Consider the following 21,483-nt stretch of genomic DNA (forward strand, 5'->3'; position numbering starts at 1 on the left):
TTCTTTTCAAAATGGTACATCACTCTAATTTACACCGCAGTTACTTTCAGTGCCTATATTTCTCTGTAAAATAAAGCAGTAGAAATGCTGCTTCAAACTGAAAACTAATGATCCTTCTAAATTAAATCTGGGTTGTAATGTTACACCAACTTTTAAAAATAGAATCCCAGACGTTAGAAAAGAAGACTATGCATTCTGAAGATTTAAGAACTGAATGAAAAGAGCAAGAAAACATCAAGACTTTTTGTCTTTACTGGAAAACACACCTTACAAAAATCTGCTCTTGTATTAGTATGCACTTCCTCACTTGATGAAGCAAGAAAAGTTTGCAATGTATTTAAAAGAACACTTATTAATTACTTCATATGTTATTTCTCAAAGTCTCGCTTAATTCTTAATCACCTTGTGACCTGTTTAGGAACAAATAATTCTATATAAAGCAAAATACTGCATTCTAAAAAGATAATATAATTGCATCTTTAAGCAGTTACAAAACTCATTATAGCCATATACTAACAAGAATGACAGCAGAGGAGAGAAACTCCTCTCACAGGCACAGCCCAAATATGGGAAGCGAGATCAAAGGGAAACTGACCAGTATAAGCTTAAATCTAAAAAGCTTAATACATTGAAAAATTTCAGTAACATAAAAAGCCCCAGAAAATTAGGTACCAATACAGTAGTCAATTAGTTTCATGAAGCAGTGTATTAAATCTGACCAGAAGATATCTGTGTTGCATAATGATAATCCATTTGCATAAGAAATACTATTGTCATTATTTCCATTCAGAATTTAAAAAAGCAATAGACTACACACAAAAGACAGGATAAGACAAAAAAATAATCATAAGATTATTGTTTCATTTTTTTGATTTTCCAGATGATGTACTGTATCTGTGTAACAGTAGGTAAACTTTTTAGGCAACGGCATGGTTTTAAAATTAACTATGTTGCTTCAAAAAGAAGACAAAACCAACCTCACTTCAAAGATGGCTTCAAAATTAAACCCCTATCGTTCTAAATACTGCTGATGTGGCTGTGTATTTTTACTCTGCTGACCTAAGCATGTGAATTCATCTTACGAAAAAGCTGACCAAAACTTGAGTACCTGAGTCTTAGTTTTCATGCTTTTTAAAGGAGCCCCTCCTCCTCCTGGTGATACACCTTTTAATTCATCCTTTAACTTGGTAATGCTATTAGTCAAAATTTCCAGTGTTTTCATGATTTCTGCTTTGTCTTCTGACTTCATGGCTTTATTCTTCTCCAGCTTTGAAATCAGCATCTGTCCAATTTAAGAAAAAAAATAGAAATCTTCTTACTTAGCAACTACTATTACAGATCTGTTTTCCAGTACGCATTACAACTAATGGTAAAAAAAAAGAATATCGCATTTCTGTTGCTGTGATCTTCAAGCTTAACATACAGCGCTTTTAACAGCTTATATTAAATTAAAATCTTTGTTTTAACCTCTGATTAATTAATTTGCTAATGAACATCTGATATCTCCATTTCATTTGGACAGATTTGCTTAACATACTTCAATTATTTCAAAATTTTTATTCAACTTAAACGAAATTTTGGCCTTTTTCTCCTCCTAAGCCTAAGTGCAGTCACGTATACTTTTCTACATCAATCTCTCCTGCTCCTGTCAAGTAGAACTCTCAGGCTTTCACTTCTCCCAAAACACATATCCATGTTGCAACCAAATTAGGCAATTTCAACTAAAATTGCACCTAAATTGCATAAACTTGTAGGTTTTTTTTTTAAGTGAACTAACAAGACAAGTTAGATTTAAACTCTAAACTTAAAATAACATGATAATACCATTCTAAGAGAACACATTTACAGGCTAGTTTTGTAGCTCACGCTTACAAATTCTGAAATACTTTAAAGTGAACTGAGATTTTACAACTGAATCTCTAACTTTCTTTAATGCTAACATTTTACCTTTTGTGTTTCAATGTGCTTCTCCAAGATTTCTTGCTTCTTTTTTCTCACATCTTGTTGAAGTCGTAATGCTTCCTAGAAGCATAAAAAAATTACAGAAGTTTCTACATTGTGAAAAGTAATCCCATAATAATAATAATATCTTGTACCTGGCAACTATACAGTAGTAACTTATATAATAACAGGCGAAAAATTACTAACAGAAACTCAAGGTACTAATAGGCAGTATTTCAAATCATGTTTCGGAAAACAATACATCACCAAGTTAGTGAAGGATCTAATGATATTTCTTAGTTAGATCTGTGCTGAGAAGACTTCATTATTACTTACGTACAAAGTAATCCCTTACACAACGCCACTGGAAGCTGAAAGGCAATATAATACACTACCGCAAGAGGTACAATGTACAAGTGCTTAAATGTGCAAGGATAGGATCTTGAAAGGAACTGTAAATCAAGTCCATCGGTTAAAACACATTCTTCAGTACAGTTACAAGCAAAAAAGAAAATACATTCAGTTTTCTAAAATTAAAGTGTTATCCAAAGAAAGAAAACCACTCTTTTGTGTCTGACTGCTGGGACTTGGAAGCGACAAGCACTACCACTCAATCTGCTAAAACCAGAATCTTGACATTGCGATGGGCAAATCAGAATTAATTGAAACTGATAAATTTGTGACATATTGCACCCAGAAGGAGGAGGAGGTGCCACAGATGCTGTGCTCAGCTCCTACAAATACTGCTTGAGAGAAAGCAATTGCTTCTCGCTCTCAGATACAGAATGTAGATGTCTTAGACAGCAGGATACTTGCAGAAAACGATTAAGAGCTTTGTTATCAACATATTTAATGGGATAAAACAGGAGAGGCAGATGATTTTGCACCTCTAGATCACCGATCAACTGAGATCAGACTGCAAATGGATTACCTTATACAAAGACTGTAAATGCACAACAGTCATAAAAAAGAAATAGTAATTAGGTTTCTGTATGTCTTCCCAAATACTGACAAATTCTGCTGCATGAAATGTTAGTTTTGCAATACAGTGTGCAATCATTTTTCTGAAGGGAAAGGGAAGATAAGATGAGGGGATGAATGCTAAGAAAAACTAGGGAGACAGGAAGAAAGAAGGGAGTGAGTCCCACAAAATCATGTTATTCCACAAGTACTAGTATATTGTAATAGAAATCTCTGAACAGAGGACGGAGCACAAAACCACATGAAAAAAGAGCCAATCGCTTAGCATGTCTTCAGTGTCTTCTCTCAAAAAATACCCCTACAGCTGTTATGACGGGTCAATAATTTTATTACAAACTTTTTGCCATTTCACAGGCACTTAGCATCCTAACTTGAAAGGTAAAGGCTCTAATTCTGAAAAACATGTTTTAGGGGACAAATATGAAATGAAATCCTAAAATTAGACGTGATTTCTTTGAAGTCTGGATCAATGTCATAACTGACAAGCAGCTACAAACTGCTGTTTCAAATAATATTAGACATTAGTTACAGAAGTAAGTCTATCAATAGGCTAAAATCTTTGTTTGGCAGTTACACTGCTTTCAATACCTATGTTTGAAAGTAACTTAGTATTGAACTCTCAGTTTGTGGTAGGATAAACATTGTTCTACATTTAGTTTTTCTAAGTGATAAGAATAAACCTGAAAAAGGAGCTTTACTGGGCTCTTTTGAAAATTCTAAGCAAGCTAAACTACAGCTGAGTGACCTGTTCAAGGCTAAATACATTTTTGTTGCATTTCCTCTCTAACATCAAAAAAAAGAGAATACCTAGTACTATGCAAAAAAATAAAAATGGATCCAGGAGAACTACCGTTTGGAAACAATAAAATGCAGAGCCATACACTTCTCTTAAGTGAAGAAACAATTTTGGTGACAAGTACAAAACACACTGAGAATAAAGGCCAGTTTGATGATAATAAAGACCACTTCCAGAAAGGCTTTAGAGAGAAGAATAGTGACTATACTGCAATTCCTTCTCACTCACAATAGACAATTCATGCCTCAACATGGAGATTCTGCTTCCAGGAAAAAGGGTTTGAACTTCTAGAGAGTTTTAAACCCGCTTACACTGCCTGAACATAGACTGAAAAAACAACAAAACAACACTGAATGTTCTTGTCCTTTGAAATTAAACCATTATAGTGAATTTAATCTTATAACTAGTTTCATCTATGCTCTTGAGATGGATATACATAGTGCACTATCTCTAGTGGTCACAAGTTCCCAATCTAGGTCCATTTCATAAAGAAGCATATTTAATTTACCTGTTTTTTCTTCTGTGCTTCATTAGAGTCTAGCACGGAAGTGGAAACAACAGGCAAAGATTTCTGTGCTGCCTTCAAAGCAGCAGGGTTGTACACAGTTTTTGTCAAGCCAGTAGAAGTGGATAAAACCTATAGGAGGAAATGATTTTATTTTTTTGCCAGTGAATTTCAATTGTTTTTTAAAAAAAAAAACATGAGTGCTTAAAAATATATAAGTGTCTTTTCTTTTGCCTGTTTTGATGATATGGAATATAAAAATTTGGTGTAACCATTATATTTGGAGTTGCTGAAGTTACACAATTTTTAAAGAGGCAGCACCACATCAGATATAGAAGAATTATAAACATCAGCTACAAATCCTTTCCATTGAGATTTTGTACGTACTTCCAAGTTTCAAATATATAAAAGTCTACATATTTGAGCATAATTAAAGAAACAGAAGACTGAGATTTTCCCAAGAATAACTGAGGTTTTTCTTCTTCGTTTTGAAGTTTAAAATACAGTTTTTCATGGCTGCATGAATTTTCCAAGTAAAAATTCAACATAATTTTAGAGACTAAGGTCCAAAGTAGATACAATAGTTCCTTGTCATATGCCGTTTGTGCGAAGCAGAGGTTGCACAACCAACAAGAAGTAACTCAAGTACAAGGAAGTCTTCAACATGGTACAGCAAAGGAAGAGACTCCCATGTCTCTTTGCTCTCTTTCCTACACTTGTAATGAGGTATCAAATTTCTGCATGACTTACTGAGAACCCAGTTGTCTCCTTCACAACCTCTCTATTGCACTATTGGACTATTCTGTTTTCTTATCATGCTCCTTAAAGGACATTTTGGTCATTGTAGTATTGAAAAATCCATGGCTAAGTGCTGGAGATGATAATACAGGCATGATCTTGTCCCGCCTTGTTAGCAAATCACTGCAATTATGCAATTGGTACCATTTCCAGGAGTTAAAAAATACTTTATATATATATACATGTGGAAAATTAAAAGACGCATGCAGAGTCTCTTGGTTACCATGCACTTCATAAAACAGACACAATGCCCATCAACAGGAGAGAAAAAGGAGACAGCCAAGAAACATTAGAAAGACAGTAAAGATTAAGAGATCAGAAGAATTTACAACAAGAATGCTTCATATAAAAGCTTTTCATTTCGTTGTGCTATTTATACTATTTCTTTCCACAGTAAAGTATTTTCTAGAGTAGGCAGTGCAGAGAGGAGAAGAAAAAATATCAAAGCATGTTATGGGGTATTATAAAGGTAATATAAAATGCTCTAAGCAGGCCATTAAAAAGGAAATGAAGGATTTTTTTTTTTTTAAACTTATTAAAGCACATGAATGTATGCACATCCCAATCATATCGTTGCTATTACAAAGTAGCTTTAGGACAGGCTACATCACAAACAAACAGAAGAACAAGTAAAGACAAAAATATTGACACACTCCTTTTGCCCTGAACTGTCTTCATGGCAGAGCAAACCGTGCTTCCTCATCTCTTTGTAAGGAGAGAGAAGCCACAGCAGATGTACCTGCATCAACTAACACAGAAGAGCAAGAAGCAACACATTAAATTTCTTAATACTATTCAAGAGAATAGTGAGAATCTCTTCGCAATTCATAAATTGCAAGTCCCTATACAGATCTTAAAAAGCCTCACGATGACATTTTGTCTCCTTTTTTCTCCTGCTCTTTGGGAAGCATAGCAACCTACTTTCTTACTGGAAAGTTCTTGTCCAATCCTGCACTTGGAAGCAAAAAACCATCTAGGACAGGACATCTATGTTTTTTGACAGCTGTCAACCATTTAATTTTTAATTATTATAAAGTGTTATCACTGCAAACTAAGGAAGGTATTTCGTGGTAAAGGGACAGTCGTAGGTAAAAACAGGTCAAACCAAGCTTCAGAAGTCTACTAAAAATGACAAAAGAAACTGCTGCTTCACAACCAGTCCACTGAACAGCCCATCAGTTAACCAAAATCAGTCCATACTATAACACAACACAGCGGAAAACCATTTTGGCATGGATTTACTCTTTGTAGAAAAGTGTTTCAGGATAACTCAACTCTTAGGGAACAAGGAGACAAAAAAAAGTATTTCCACTCAAACTGATGCAGACTTCCAGTTTCTAAAGTAAATAGTATGTATGTAAAATGTAGTTCAGGAACACACAGTAAAATATTTATCTCCAACTAATTTAGAGCAACAAGAACGAAACTAATCAAATCAACAACAAAATATAGATAGGCAAGAAGCCAAGATCAGTGCATTTAAGTAGACTGCTCAGCTTTAAATGAGTCAAAGAGACATCCTCTACACTTACAATTCAGCATTAATTATTGTTACCTCTGTAAGCTAAGTACAGTGTAGTATCTTTGGAGTGAACTTTACTTGTTAGATTACACTAAATGCATCAACTGCCACAGCATAAGGGGGCAGGGGGAAAATGCAGTGGATACTTCATTCATTTCAGGTCAAGCTAACTACCAATAAAAAAGATAGGTACCTAGGCAGAGGCATCTTATTACCGGGTAAAACTGGCTGCCTTTCTACCAAAAGTCGTCTCAAATAAATGTTATAAATACTGGGGAAGGCCATCTCCTAAAGTACTAAAGAGATCTGGAAACATGTATCATGAACTTCACTACTGAAGTAAACGCATCAACAAACTCCGCGTTCTGAAAATTGCAACCCCTGGGCAAAATGTGTAACTCATAACCACAATTCAGATGCACCTTTCCCACCTTACCTCTCTGTCCTTTCTATACTGATTAATTTCCATTTTTATCTTTTCACAAGTACTGCAAATTGTAAGACCAAATAAGAGGGTAAAAATTTACAGCATCACCTTTTAAGAAACACAAAAGCCCAAAAACGTTTCTATAGAAAGGCTTTCTATAAATTCGTATGTAGTGAATTTATTTATTTTTTAATAATTGATTTATTTATTCAAAATGTATTTATTTTTAAAATTTATTTCTGTATTCTTCTAACAACTCAGGATCCTGGAACATACCTAGTTATTTTCATGACTGAATAAATGGAACCTACTATGTTAAAACAAAACCCATAGAATAGCAGCTTCTGTCCTAGATGTTTTATTCGTCTTATAATCATTTGGCCATCTGCTAAGCTGAGTTTCGATATATTATACTTCATAAAACTAACCTTTAACACGTAACTTTATTCATAGTTATGAAACAAACTTAATACTGACACAGGGGATTTTATAACAAAATTAATTCTGCTGAAATTAAATAAATATGAGAGGAGGAGAATATGAGACATTCAAAATCCGCCTGGGCACGATCCTGTGCAACCTGCTCTAGGTGAACCTGCTTTAGCAGGGGGGTTGGACTAGATGGTCTCCAGAGGTCCCTTCCAACCCTTACTATTCTCTGATTCTGTGTGATTCTCTTACCTTTTCAGTTGTTGGAGTAACTGGCTTTGACACAAAACCCAGTCTATCCTTCACAGATAATTTAGTCACATTCTAAGAAAACAAAACAAAATTACAGTTCAAATATACCTTATTTTATGAATATTTTACCGTTACCTCTGTAATTCCAAATGTTAGGAATTTAGAAAAAAACATATTTAACTAATAAAACCATAGACTTTTGAGCAATGGTACAAGAAAAATAGTATTAAAGCAGCTGATAAAATGAATTTTAGATATTTGATTTTACAGTTAATATACACCTATAGACTGGGTAAGAAAAATACAAAGCTAAATTTTGAATCAAAGATTATACTATTTTTTTTTTTTTTTGCAAGAAGTTCATGACATGCTGTCTGGCAGAGGATTATCTACACAGGCCCTTTAAAATACACTTCTGTTTCTGTGTTTTATAACCTGCTATTTGCAAGCATCTATTTGCAGAAAGTTGTTCTTTGAATTTAAGCAACAAATGTTTTCTGAAGTGTGATGGTCTTCCTTTTCAGAAGTAAAACTAAAGTAGTTGCACAATGCTAATAATGAAACACTTCTAACATAGTAAAAATTTAAAGGCTATTTCTAATGGGAATAACGTGCCACATTCTGTCATTATTCATATATCAGTATTGCGGTTACGTTCTTCCTTGTGTTAAGGGTGATGTACAAATACTGAAAACACTTTCAGATGCTGAGCATCCATCTCTAACGGTTTTAGCTGTTTAACAGATATAATATTAAACTGATAGCTTTCAGTTCTATGGATAAAAATCAACTTTATTTTGAAATCGAAAAATTGCAATTTAACACAACATTACTGAAATATTTTCAGTCTTTTGTATTGTTTTTTATTTTTTTTAACTAAGTAAAAGCTATGATACTAAGAATTAAGTACCATGCTTGGGTAAGAAAGCCAAATACCATTGCATTGAGGAAAACTTTAATATCAAACCACTACTCAAAATCAAATTAGATGCACTTATAAGTAGTAAAGATGTACTCGCACTACATGAGTAATTACACGAATGTAGTAAGATACATTCATACACTATGGAACCTATTACAGAAAGAAAAATATAGAACTGATTTTTTGACTATCATACATACCTGAGTGACTTCTGTATTGGCACTCTGGGCTTCTGCAGGTTCAATGTTACTTGCAGGTACCGGACCTAATCGCTCCTTTACGGATTGTTTCACTACCGGTAAACTAGGTTGCTGAACTAAGGGTTGTATTACCTGTAACACCACACCACCCCCAAAAAAGCACATCATAATATTAACAACAAAAGACTGCGACAAATGCAGTTCAATAAATACACAATGAAATTGCTGCAATGGCATTTAGATTTACTCTTCTCCCTTTCTATCATTCAACAGCTCTTTCACCTGATGGCAAAAAAACCCACTTCATGAGATTCAGGATGTTATACTGACTATTTGTGTAGTGCATACCACAGTAACATTTATTTTGCACTTGCAGCTCACAGAAGAGAGCAAATAACTCTGGTCTATTTCTATGAATCATGTCTACTTCAACTATCTTAATTTTCACCTGTTAGAACTGAATAAAAAGTTACAAGCAGTCTTCTGATTCCTTTCACAAATCTTTCATCATCAACCACTTAGTTACGGAAAGGAAGAATACAAACTTGTATGGTAAAGGCTTTTTACAGCGATATGTTACTTTTCATCTCCTATGTGTTTAACTTGGACAAAATAGAAAAAGAAAGAAGTATATGGAGACATGCAGTCATGGACTAAGGAAAAACAAAACAGAGCAGCTAATCTTTGAACCTACCACGGATATACTCTGACAGCTAATACTTTGCCTTTTTTTCTTTGACAAAAACATTAAACACTTAAGACCAAAAAAAATATGCTTCCAAGCAAGCTTCCTGCTATATTTACGACCCTCGGGAGGTCACCTAATCCATTCCTCCACTCCAGTGCAAAGTCAGTGATACCTAAGCCGTTACTGACAGTATCTATCTAGTTCTTACAGTTTTCCAATGAAAGAGGTCCTATTGCCTCTCTAGGCAAAACTGTCTCAGTACCCTTTAGCATTAGAAAATGTTTTTTAATATCTAGCCTAAAAGGCTGCCTTTCAAGCCCAGTACTTCTTTTTTTTTTTAATCTACCAGAGATGTGGAGAGCACATTATTTCTGCTTCCTGGCAGACGCCTTTTATTTGATGATTTATTATGGTTGACCCCCACCATCTTCACTAAGTACTTTCACTTCTTTCAGAATTTCCACAGTAAGAATTTTCCAAAGTAATCCTGCTGAGGAAACAGCAATGCTAAGGAAATTGTGCAGGACCAGATACCATGGAAGGGACAAGTTAAAAGCCAAGCGATTTTACACTGAAAAAAATTCAAAAGCCTCTTTAGCGCCTAACAAAAAGTCTGTCTGGAAAATCATTATAAATACAGGTGAAATTAATTCATCTGTAATTAATACACAGGAAATCTCAACAAAAATTCAGATACTTATAGTATGTGAAGTACTGTAACAAAAGTTTCCATACTACTTGTAGATATGATACTAAATATTAATTTCAATGAAAAGAGAAGTAAACACTCTTGCTCCTGAAAGGCTTATGAATTAAAAATACCTGTATATTGACTCAACAATGCGGTAATTGTTTCATGTTGGGGTAGAAGAACATGAAAGTATTGCAGTTAAAATTTTAATTTCCTGTTTAATTTTTTCTTGTCACTGTGTGCCCTCTATCAGCCCAGACAGACCTCAGATCGTAGTCACCTGACACATGCTGTCCTTTGTGAAGTAGGAACCCTTAATACTGTCACCTGGTACCAAAGGAAATTCGTTCTCAAACCATCAAAGTTAACTTCCCAAAGGTGGTATGCTTGGAAGCTAGTAAAATTTATGTTTTCCAAAATAAAAAACACAGATCAGATACTTGTTTGGAAACACACAGTTAATACTCCAAACTGGATTGCCATCAACTTATTTGCTGATTATGCTATAATTGTTCAAGCTACCCTTCTCAAGAGTGGTAATGTTTGTATGAATGCAAATTACAGACTCCACTGCCCTCTTCTGGCTGATGAGATGTAAATCAAGCTTAGAAAATAAATACCATTTTGAGTAGCACTAGTTTAGATCAAGCATCAATGATATTTATAAATTTGATTCCAAACTCGAATCTAAAGGATGACAACTGGTGAGACAGTGAGAAAGGTGTTGTTAAAACTGCATTTTTTGTAGAAGAAAAGCAGGGCATTTCTTACAAAAGAAGGAGAGAAAGGACACTGTTAAAATGCCCTACAGCAGGATTGCTACGGAAAACTGGGTCATTGACTCTGAATTATGACGACATACACCATCCAGAGAAAGAAGAAATTCAAAACTTAGAGCAGCAGTGGAAAGAATCCTCTTAACAACTCATTTTTCAATAGATCAGCGTACATAAATAAGCCATCATTTCTTCTACAGAGCCTGCCTCATGTTTTCTAAGCATAGAACACGGTGTTCCACACTGACAGCAAATCCAACAAAGCAAGAGACACAAGTAGTTACAAGGACTTGCTACACTGGGAGCTAACTGACAAGACTCTATCCAACAATCTACACAACCTGGGAGAATCCAAGCTTCGTCTTATGTTTGAGTGGAGCCACTATGCCTGTTAACAAATCTGATTTGGCTTGCCACAGGTTACAAATCTAAGCTCCACAACAGTTATTTGCTGTTTCATATTCTTAAAAAGTTGCCAAATGCTACTATGCACACGACAACTACCAATAGGTGCTCCACTGTGCAATTCAATCCAAAAGCATTGATTAGAATAGGTCAGTTGGAAGGGACCTACAGTGATCATCTAGTCCAACTGCCCGACCACTTCAGGGCTGACTAAAAGCTAACACGTTATCAAGGGCACTGTCCAAATGTCTCTTAAACCACTGACAGGCTTGGGCCATCGGCCACCTCTCTAGGAAGCCTGTTCCAGTGCCTGACCACTCCCCCAGTAAAGAAATGTTCCCTAATGTCCAGTCTGAACCTCCCCTGAAGCAGCTTTGAACCACTCCCATGCGTCCTGTCACTGGACACCAGAGAGATCAGCACCTCCCTCTGTACTTAAAAAGCAAAATGTCCCTGATCCACTCCCACAACATTAGTCTCTAATGCAGCTCTCCTCTTACACTGTTTTTTGCCTGTTTTCTCTCTCTACGTGTCTCTGTGTATCTGTATATACATATAGGTACTTTTGTGTAAAACAAATTCTGCTGCTACTTTCTATAGCAGTATGCATGCTCAACAGGAAAGGAAAAAGGAAAAGACTGAGAAAAACAGCCCCTTTTGGAAGAAAATGGAGATTATCTTCCAAGAAAAGAAATACAACTTGTGTTCATCAGAAGAAAACAAAAAGCCTGCATTAGTTAAAGCAAAATAGATGTTATTCAGCAGACAGTAGCATCAAATCTTGCTTCACGTGAGATGACACCAGAGTGGAATTCTCCATAAGTCACAGAAGGGCTTTCTTTAAATACCTTCAGTCTTATTTTGCTAATCAAATCCTGAACCTTATATCTGAGGTCAAAGAATCTACAATTAAAAAGTAACTCTTGAAAATAATTACATAAAGTATTCATTATTTCAAAGCTACTTAGTTTACTTTCTGTAAACATTTTTTTAAAATGTTTAAAAGGTTATGTAAAATATAACATTCTAGATAGAACAGACTTGGATCCTCTACCTTCTGTGTGGTAGTTTGGATTTGCGGTGCACTGCCTTCTCGATGCCAATAAACTTTAATAAAACGATTATTTAATACTGCTTCTGTACTCGATATAGCTTTCTTTGCTTCCTCGTGTGTAGCAAACTGAATAAGGGCACCTTCTGGATCACCTTGATATGCAACCTAAGATTTAAAATGGAAGAACAAGACTTACTGCATGTAGGATTTTCATTTGTGTCTCAATTATCATAAAATCATTAGTTTCAAGGCTCAGAAGTTTACAGTTTAAACCAAATATAGGTCATTAGATACATACTTCCCACTCATGATTCTGTTTGAAAAGCCTGGTATCAAGAAGCAACCTTGAGATTAAGCAAATAAACTTTAAGAATAGTTAAAAAACCCGAAACAAACAAACTGTAGTAAAATACCTAAACAGTCAAACAGTGTTTCTAGTTGCAAATATGACTAGTTGTTTGAAAGACAAGAGGAAGCATCACTGAAGAAAATTGCTACAAAAAATTCAGGGGTCAGTTAATACATCAGAGCTAGACAACAAAGTTCATTTTTGTTTTCCTCCTTTGAGCATCAACATATTATTTTAGATACCTTCAAAGGACAAAATTATACCTTTTGGAAGAAGAGCATAGCTTGTAATATCTATCTGCATCTCTCTCTGTCTCTCTATACTCATCCACACAATTTTATTTGCCTTACTGAAATTATACTGCCTGCTAATCCAGACATATTCTGAGATAACTATGGAAAGGCTTAAGGAATATTTAAGAGCAATTACGAGAGATTTAAATTCCCCTCAGTGTTCAGACAGGCACAGGAGGTTTACCTTGTACTGTACCAGTGTGCACAACAATACTCTATTACACCTCCTCATTCAATCTCCCAGTGCAAACAAGAAAGCGTACATAAAAACACAAGCCAGCATCTGAAACTTGTTGATAATGAAGCATGACGAAAGATCAGACGGAGTGGCTTAGAGACTGGATATGAAATACTGACATTACACATACAGTCTGCAATATGTAATATCAACGTATATCAAAGGCCCTAGTTCTTTGCAGCTCTTTCAGATCTTTCTTTAATTGTTTGCTTATTTCTGTTTATAAATGTGGGTCACTCAGAATAACCATGAAGTAATTTTAAGGCACAAACTGCCACTACTATGGGACTAGAAAGCAATTATATCACAAGGACTGCTTTCTGGATGAAAAATACAAGTTTTCTGTATTTACAATTTATCTCAAAAAAATACAGAGGGTTTATGATATCAGATCCAAACTTGAGAAAAGGGGCAAAAGAAAAACACTTCCAATCAGTTTTCAATGTTTTAAACAATGTATCTTAAAGCCTCATCCATGAGGAAAACATTTGTTCAAAATCTAGAAGACTAGAACATTTCACTTCTGCTTCTTCAATGACATTTCCATTAAAAACAGTGAGATTCTGTTTAAGAAACAAGTTAGGAAAATAACGAGAACCGTTTCAGGGAACCAGTTAAAAAACCTGGCATTCTCCTTTTAGCAACTACTTGTATCATTAATTCAAAGCATACTGCCTTCTCTTAGTTGACTCTTACCTGCAAGTTGACTAAGTTTCCAAACTTACTGAAGTGCTCATTAAGTTTGCTGATATTGTTAAGTTCTGGGGGAACTTTTCTCAATTCAAGTTTTGTATTTTCATTTCCAAACTGCACCTTCTTCTGGAAACCTGGACTATTTGTCCTGTTAAAATTTTGCCTGCAATAAATAAAAATCAAGCCAGAAATCCATAGCAAGCTAGCAAACTCAATGTTAAATTGTATACGCTTACAGAGGAGCTTCTGTGTATGAGACATAGAGAAAAAGATCTGCAGACCTAAAAAAATTTGTAATTTTAGAAAATTGTAGAAAAGTACAGCACACAGGCCCATACACCTGCAGTTTTCCCCACCAATACTCTCAGCATATCCCAGCACATAAATCTGCAAGATAATTCACAATAATTTGCCTGTGTTAGTAAGTCTTGACTTCCACACTGCTTCTCTCCAAAAACTATTTCTCAGCTATTCCACAGAATCTCCCCACTAATGTTTCAAATGACTATTACTTCAAGGCTCTCCTCAGTCCCAGTAATCTCTTAAAATCCCTTCTAACCTTTCGTCACCCCAGGTATATCTGGACACTAAGCACTGAAATGTATTTTCTGTCAGTAACATACCTGGCTACTCAAACCAAAAAAGCAGTGATACAATTCACATTTGAAAACTAAAATAATTCATCTCTAACAACCATCACAATGCAGCTTCTCTGTTTCTTAGATTATTCCAGCTTTCAGGGAGTAGATCTCGGTATCATCCAAAGCAACTTCAGCTATCTCTATACCGCCTTTGAGAGAAGACAGTCAAATAAAGATCACTCTTACGTGATTTATTTTAGTACAGTACGCTTATTCACAGTTTAACTTGCTTGCAACTTATATAGATTTATATATGTTTCTCAGATTACAGAAAAGAGTTCCATGGAATTCCAACTGTTAAGCCAACCTTGTGTTAATGATCACTCACTTGTCAAACCAAGTCTTCTTTGTAGGAACTCCACCATCCCCTGCACCAATTGTTCTTTTCCTGGATTCAGCATCTACCACTATTCTCATACTACTTTTATTGGGAGGTTTTTCTGTAAACAGACGAGAAGATTTCATAATATTTTTTGTATTTTCTGTGTATTTGATTGTAAAAAGGTATTCTGCTCACACTGAATTTGTATTGAAAACCACAATTGTTTATTTTGAAATTACAATGATCCTTGTTCAAACTGAATTAAATCTTGGTCACATGCTTTTCTTCTTAACTATCAACAGATGTTGTGACACATCAAAACAGCTAATAGCTTTCATTTTGTCACAGTTAACATCACACAAGGAAAACAAAAGAGGTGTGACAGAAGGCATCTGCCTCAAGATGACTGCACTCACTGATTCAAATGTCCCACACAATACTCTGAGGCTCACACCATATCTGCTAACACCTCCAACCTACTACTAGATGGCACACACAAAAATGCTCATGATAGGAAATGTACAGTACTCCAGAGCACTAACACCTAGGAGCAAGATTCAGGGATGGGGTGGGAGAGGAGTGGCTCTTGCTGAAGAACAGGAATCATATTGGGGGACTCCTCACTGAAAATACACCAACAGAAACATATTAAGTTTAAATACAAATACATGTAAATGTAAACAAAACCACATTAAAAAAAAAATCTGGTTTATCCCTCTTCCCTTCTCATTTTGTGTGCTGCTGCTTTGCAGGGCCACAGGAACTATGAGGTTAAGATCACTCATGCGTAACTGCCTGCTACCAGATAAAAATTACTCCTCTCCACAGCAAAAATCATCCTAAGATTGTTACAAAAACATTAACGTTTTCCTGTGTAAAAGATGTACAAAGTGACTAGTTATTACAGCCAAGTGTAAACTGTGCATTACCCTAGCAAGAGATTTCATTTTACCTGTAAAAATACACACACAGAGCAACTATGAGCATAATTCCTCATTCAATTAAATTTCTCTTAACTCCAGAAGACTTTAAAAAATGCAATGTTTTTCTAATATTACATTCTCCGAAAACCGCCTCAACCTGCAATGTAAGAAAACTGGCTAAAGTAAGGAAGTATAGCTTTGAGAGCATACCTCTGGGTGGTAGATCCATATCACCTGACGTGAGCCCTATCAAATTTGGTCTTTGGGCATGCACTCTATGTCTATACATAGGTCTTGAAGTATTTGTTATACTTGGAGCTTCTGGATTATAGCCATCTGTGTCATACGTTTCTGGTAACAAAAAAAATGTCTAATTAAAATAAATTGCAGTTAAAACCCCTAAGGTTTCAAACACAGTATTCCATTTAATTAAAAAGATACAGTTACAATGGAAGAGTTGTATAACAGCTATCCTAAAAAAACTGCCATGCCAAGTTTTCTGCTTAAACACAATGAAAATTATTATTCCACAGCAAGATTTATATTTTACATGCAAATTTTACTTCTGCCCTGAACTAAGTTAGAAAAAAAGAGGTTACTGTCATAGTCTAAATGATAAAAATTTATTCTCCCAAACTATGAAATTATAATCTCTAAAAAGTACAATATAATATGAATCAATGTTATTCTATTTAGCAAACCTTGTGGGCAAAGCCTCAGTACTACACCTGCTGTAAAAAGAGAGGGTGGAGCAGGAGGCGGCTGGTGATGAATACCCGTTGTAACAACAGTAGGAACTGAGCTAGTTGCTGAGTTTGGGGGGGCATCCATGCCAGCAGGCTGCAATGGGGGAAGTGGAGGGGGTGGTCCTGTCAAAACAAACGAAAACACTGCATTCGTTTATTATCCATTAGACTTACAAAACATAAGAGAATTGATCTGAAATGTTTCCAAAGCTCTTTAAAGAAGGGTGTGACAGGGCACGTATACAGACATGATGCTGTACCATTCATTATAATGAAACCATCCCCACCAGCAATGACTCAGAACTTGGATTACAGAGAAAAGCATTTGAATACTTCAACATTTGTCCAAATGCCTTCTTTCTACAAGCAAAATTTAACTACTAACCCAGTATTTATCTTCACAACAGAAAATCTTTCAAGCTCTATAAAACCTCCTCAAAGAAACAAATTCTACTTTCTAATAGTGTATAACAAAAACATTCTATGATCACAATAAGTAATTTGACCAAAATTATTTTTCCAAACACCCAAGAAGAAATGTACTCTTCTACCAAGAAGAAAGGCAAAGGGATCCTTCTTAAAACTGAGGGGTTGTTTTGTTTGTATGGTTGGTTTGAGCTTTTTTACAACATGTAACGTGACACTTTCACAGCTGAGCGGTCAAAGCCTGACCTTCAATTTAATCACTGGAAAAAAGAGGTTTTGGAAAAAGATAGGAAGTCACATTATTTGGACTTTCCACACACCACATGGAGGCAGAACCAATCACTCAAGCAATACAGTTACTCTCTATACTAAGTGAAATAAATACATTCAGACCTTACTTAAACTATCAACTAAAAAAGAAAACAGTTTAAGAAACTTCGAAGCAATATGGTTTTTAAACCACACAATAGAACTGAAAAATAAACTGCTGTTTTATATATGAGAGCCAGGCACACTAGCCTTCATGTAAGTTTTAGTGCTTGAGCCATAGTACTTTCTCATGCAACAGTAGACAAGTTGAAGAATATTTATTTCTTAGTTACTTTTCAAGTTTAGTTTCAAAATTAATTGCAAATTACTTTTTCAGGTACAAATTTGACAGAGTCATGAATTCTCTTTAATTTTGTTACTACAAATGAAATGCAAAGTATCTGTTTTTCCCAGGATTCTCCCTTCTCTAACAGTAACGGTTCGGACAACTTACACTGTAAAACTCAGGGAACTGAGTTTTGCCATGCCATGTATTTGCTTAAAGATAATTAAAATATTATTCCATATTCAAGATCCACATTTAACATACAAATTTTATAACAATCAACTTTGCAACAATTACCATAAAAACCAATCATTCTGGGGTAAGTTATGCCATAGTAGAGCATAGAACTCTCTAAAATACAGCTGCTTTTTGCTCTGCATATAACCCAAGTAGCATCCAGGCTTTTCTACTAAAAAATGGGGTTTAATCTTTTTTAATTACCTGTTACAGGTGGAAGGCTGGGTGGTAAGGGGCCTGGTGGTGGTACTGGAGGTCTAAGGTTAACAGGAGGAGGACTCAGAATTGGTGGAGGGGGAGGAAGTCCAGGAGGAGGTGGTCCTTCGACAACAGGGGGTTGTGCCGGGAAAGGCAGAATGCCAGGAAGATTCACATCTTCTACCACTACTGGATCGCTTCCATGATCAAAAGGGCACATGTCTCCTCTCATACAGAAGCCCTTCTCTGAAACATCAAATCCAAAAAGAATTATTGTTAGTATTCAACAGTTGTAGTTTGATTCAGAGTAGATAGGAGACATTCTACATGTAATGCAGCAGTTTATAAATTAAACGCTTACATGCAGCAGAAATTTATATTAGGAAATCAAATTGACCATTTAACTTTACTTTTAAAGTCAGCACACAGGAAGATTGCAGCAACGTTGTAGCAGAATAAATACAGGAGTTAGATGTTTCTTGAAGAATTAATTCTGCACTGAATTGTAACAAACTGTGAAAGCAAAGAATGAAATGTTTCTAAGTAAGAAGTGCAGATACCGGGATTGAGAAACCCCTATTAAAGTTAGAAGTTAACATTACAAAATTCCAACATGAAAAATTCACTCCTATTCTTTTCTGTCTTTTGCAATGATTTCAGGAACAATTAGAATATTTTGCCATAGTTTAAAGTGATTATGCAAAAGCAAAAAATTTCGTTATTTACAATATATATGTATTGTGTATATACACATATGTAAATATGAAATACACACATATAAATAATAATTAATATACATTCACTTCTTTATTTTACATGCAAGTAAAACATCAGAGCAGGGCCAGAGGAGGGCCACAAAAACCATCAGAGGGATGCACAACACCTGTCCTATGAGGAAACACTGAGAGAATTGGGGTTGTTCAGTCTGGAGAAGGCTCCAGGGAGAATCTTATAGCTATAAAGTGGGCTTATAGGAAAGGTGGGAACAGACATTTTAGCAGGCCCTGTTGCAATAGGACCAAGGAGTAATGGTTTTAAACTACAAGAGGACAGATTTAGACTAGGTATTGCGAAGAAGTTTTTACAATGAGGGTGGTGAAACACTTCAACAGGTTGCCCAGAGAGGTGGCAGAAGCCCCATCTCTAGAAATCTTCAAGGTCAGGTTGGACGGGGCTCTGAGCAACCTGATCTAGTCAAAGATGTCCCTGCTCACTGCAGGGGGGTTGGACTAGATGACCCTTCCAACCCAAACAATTCAGTGATTATCTGTTTAGCAACAGTCCCCACAAAAAAACCAATACAAGTCAATGTAATATGGTGGAAAAGTTCAAAACATCTTCCAATAAAAGAGGAAGAAAGCCGAGTTCGTCCACTTCCTCAAAACATGATGCTGAAAAGCACTCTGTGTTACCTCATCTTCAAGAAGAGTTATAGAACATACAAATTGAAACGTGAAGGAAAAAACAGAAGTCCTGCAGAGGATCAAGTAGAATATGTGAAATGCAGACAGCAAGAGCAGCATGTTGGAACCAGCTAGCCACCAAAGTGAGAGGTGAGCTTATAAATTTAGAAGAGAGAAACAGACGTGAGAAAAGCAAATGGATGGGACATCTACTGGAAGATTTTAGTAACAGTCAGAAACATAGGAAAAAAAAAAAAAAAAAACAACCTACCAGTAAAAATTTGAGGACAACTCTATGAGTTTTCCCAACACATTACCACCGGCTTTTTACTCAGAAACTGGAAATAATAAGCTGCTATAGAAGACAGACTGTTATGTTATCTCAAAAGTATACTAGCCTCCACTTTCTGTTCCTTCCTAAAAAACCCGTAAGAGCTGGGAGACCATGACACAACGTTCTGCCGCTCAGTCTGCACTAGAAGAAAACTTCAAACAAAACTACACCTTCACAAATGTACTTGCTCCACAGCATTGCTGTGATATATGCTGGCAGAGCTATTCTTCACAAGCACAACTCTGCCAGCACTTGAGAGTTCAGCGTCCCATTTTCTTCACTTAAAAATATTTCTATTCTAATCAGAGTTCTGAATGTAAACTGGTCTAGATCTTAAACTTGTTGTTGTGGTACATAACAAAAAAAAACCCTCTCAGAAAAAACTTCAGGGGGAAATTTAAATTCCCCTGAGCTAACAGGTTTACTGTCTGAATGTAGCTAAAATACTGTCAACTGCAGCAGCCTCCTATGTGGATTTTGGCACAAGACATGCAAAATGACAACTTTAGACACACAGAAGCACAAAATCCCACCCAATTTTAACAAACACGTACACAGAAAAAAATCAGTTAATATGAGCCTGGGAGTTGCAGCTCTAGACCATCCTAGTTAAAAACTACCTCTTATATAGGATGGAATAAAAAAAATTATGAGTTCAGTAAGGTGCTAATCATGGTCAAAACTATCAAACAGCATTTGGCTTGAACATGAAGCAAGATGGAAAATCTGGATAAAACTGTATTTAATAACTTTTTAACATAAATATACTAATTTTCATCTATAGGAAGTAATTCTATTAACTAAAAAAACTACACAAACACTAATAAGGAAAGCTGTCTAAAAGCTAAGTTAATAAATAGTGGGATAAAATTTGCATTCAAGAATTGTGTAATAGAAAAAACACAGTATTAGAGGAGATCAGGAAAAGAAAGGAAAATTACCTCAATCTTTTCAGAAAGGGGCCAATCATAGCTGCAGGAAACAATTAATAAAAGTACAGACTTACCATCATAATCTCTACAGCGTTTCTTTGGCAGCGGAGGTCTTCCATAAGAGTTGTGGTCCAGCTGCTCTTCATGGAACTCTGACCAGCTTTCAGTAGTGTTATTTCCATGATGAGCAGGAGCAATAACAGTAATAGTGCTGCTCAGCGTAGGGACTGGGTAGTGGCCAGACGAAATATTTGTCACAGAAGAAACTGGAGTATAATTGTTCTCTAATGGATCTGTTCTATCCATATCATATTTTGGCTTTCCCAAGTCCCTTTCTGTAAAGAAAAAAAAAAAAGTCTCATTGGACGATTCCTCCTGCACAGGTCACCAAAAGCAGCCGCTAACCTGTCTAAGTATCTTTATTCCACATCTATTTAACTCAAAATATAAAAATGATTATTGAAATGCTCTACAGGTTGCTCAGAGTGCCTGTAGAGTCTCTACCCTCAGTTATTTATAACCAAAGTGCAGAGTCCTGGGCAACTTGCTCCAGTTTATCTGCTTTGACAAGGGGTGTTGGACTACATGACCTTCAGAGGTCTCTTCCAACCTCAATTACTCCATGATTCTACACTCCAAAGGCTTAATTAGAAAAATAATCATCTTAAAAGTACATAGTCAGCCACTGGGATATTTTAATAACAGCCATACCCTCAGTAAAGCAGAAACCCTATTTAACTCAAAGCAGAGTACATCATCTGTAGTG

General features: G+C 35.6%; 1 protein-coding gene across 5 annotated transcripts in view; it reads right to left on the bottom strand.

The window, feature by feature from the left end:
* RBM26 (RNA binding motif protein 26) overlaps positions 1–21,483 on the bottom strand; it is a 59,913-nt gene that overhangs the window by 19,707 nt on the left and 18,723 nt on the right. For 2 of the 5 annotated variants that reach the window (XM_086476697.1, XM_086476688.1), the window contains exons 6-17: positions 20,792–21,052; positions 18,055–18,294; positions 16,548–16,715; positions 16,057–16,197; positions 14,930–15,041; positions 13,964–14,123; positions 12,388–12,552; positions 8,774–8,905; positions 7,652–7,723; positions 4,227–4,355; positions 1,948–2,022; positions 1,109–1,282 (exon numbers count right to left, since the gene is read on the bottom strand). In XM_086476697.1, coding sequence (XP_086332823.1) covers positions 1,109–1,282; positions 1,948–2,022; positions 4,227–4,355; positions 7,652–7,723; positions 8,774–8,905; positions 12,388–12,552; positions 13,964–14,123; positions 14,930–15,041; positions 16,057–16,197; positions 16,548–16,715; positions 18,055–18,294; positions 20,792–21,052 — 1,829 coding nt within the window. Of the gene's footprint in view, positions 1–1,108; positions 1,283–1,947; positions 2,023–4,226; positions 4,356–7,651; positions 7,724–8,773; positions 8,906–12,387; positions 12,553–13,963; positions 14,124–14,929; positions 15,042–16,056; positions 16,217–16,547; positions 16,716–18,054; positions 18,295–20,791; positions 21,053–21,483 lie in introns of all 5 variants that reach the window. The other 3 variants (XM_086476708.1, XM_086476702.1, XM_086476718.1) reach the window with 3 other exon arrangements.

The sequence above is a fragment of the Leptosomus discolor genome, chromosome 1 (assembly GCF_034619465.1).
Source record: "Leptosomus discolor isolate bLepDis1 chromosome 1, bLepDis1.hap2, whole genome shotgun sequence".
NCBI classification, from domain to species: domain Eukaryota; kingdom Metazoa; phylum Chordata; class Aves; order Leptosomiformes; family Leptosomidae; genus Leptosomus; species Leptosomus discolor.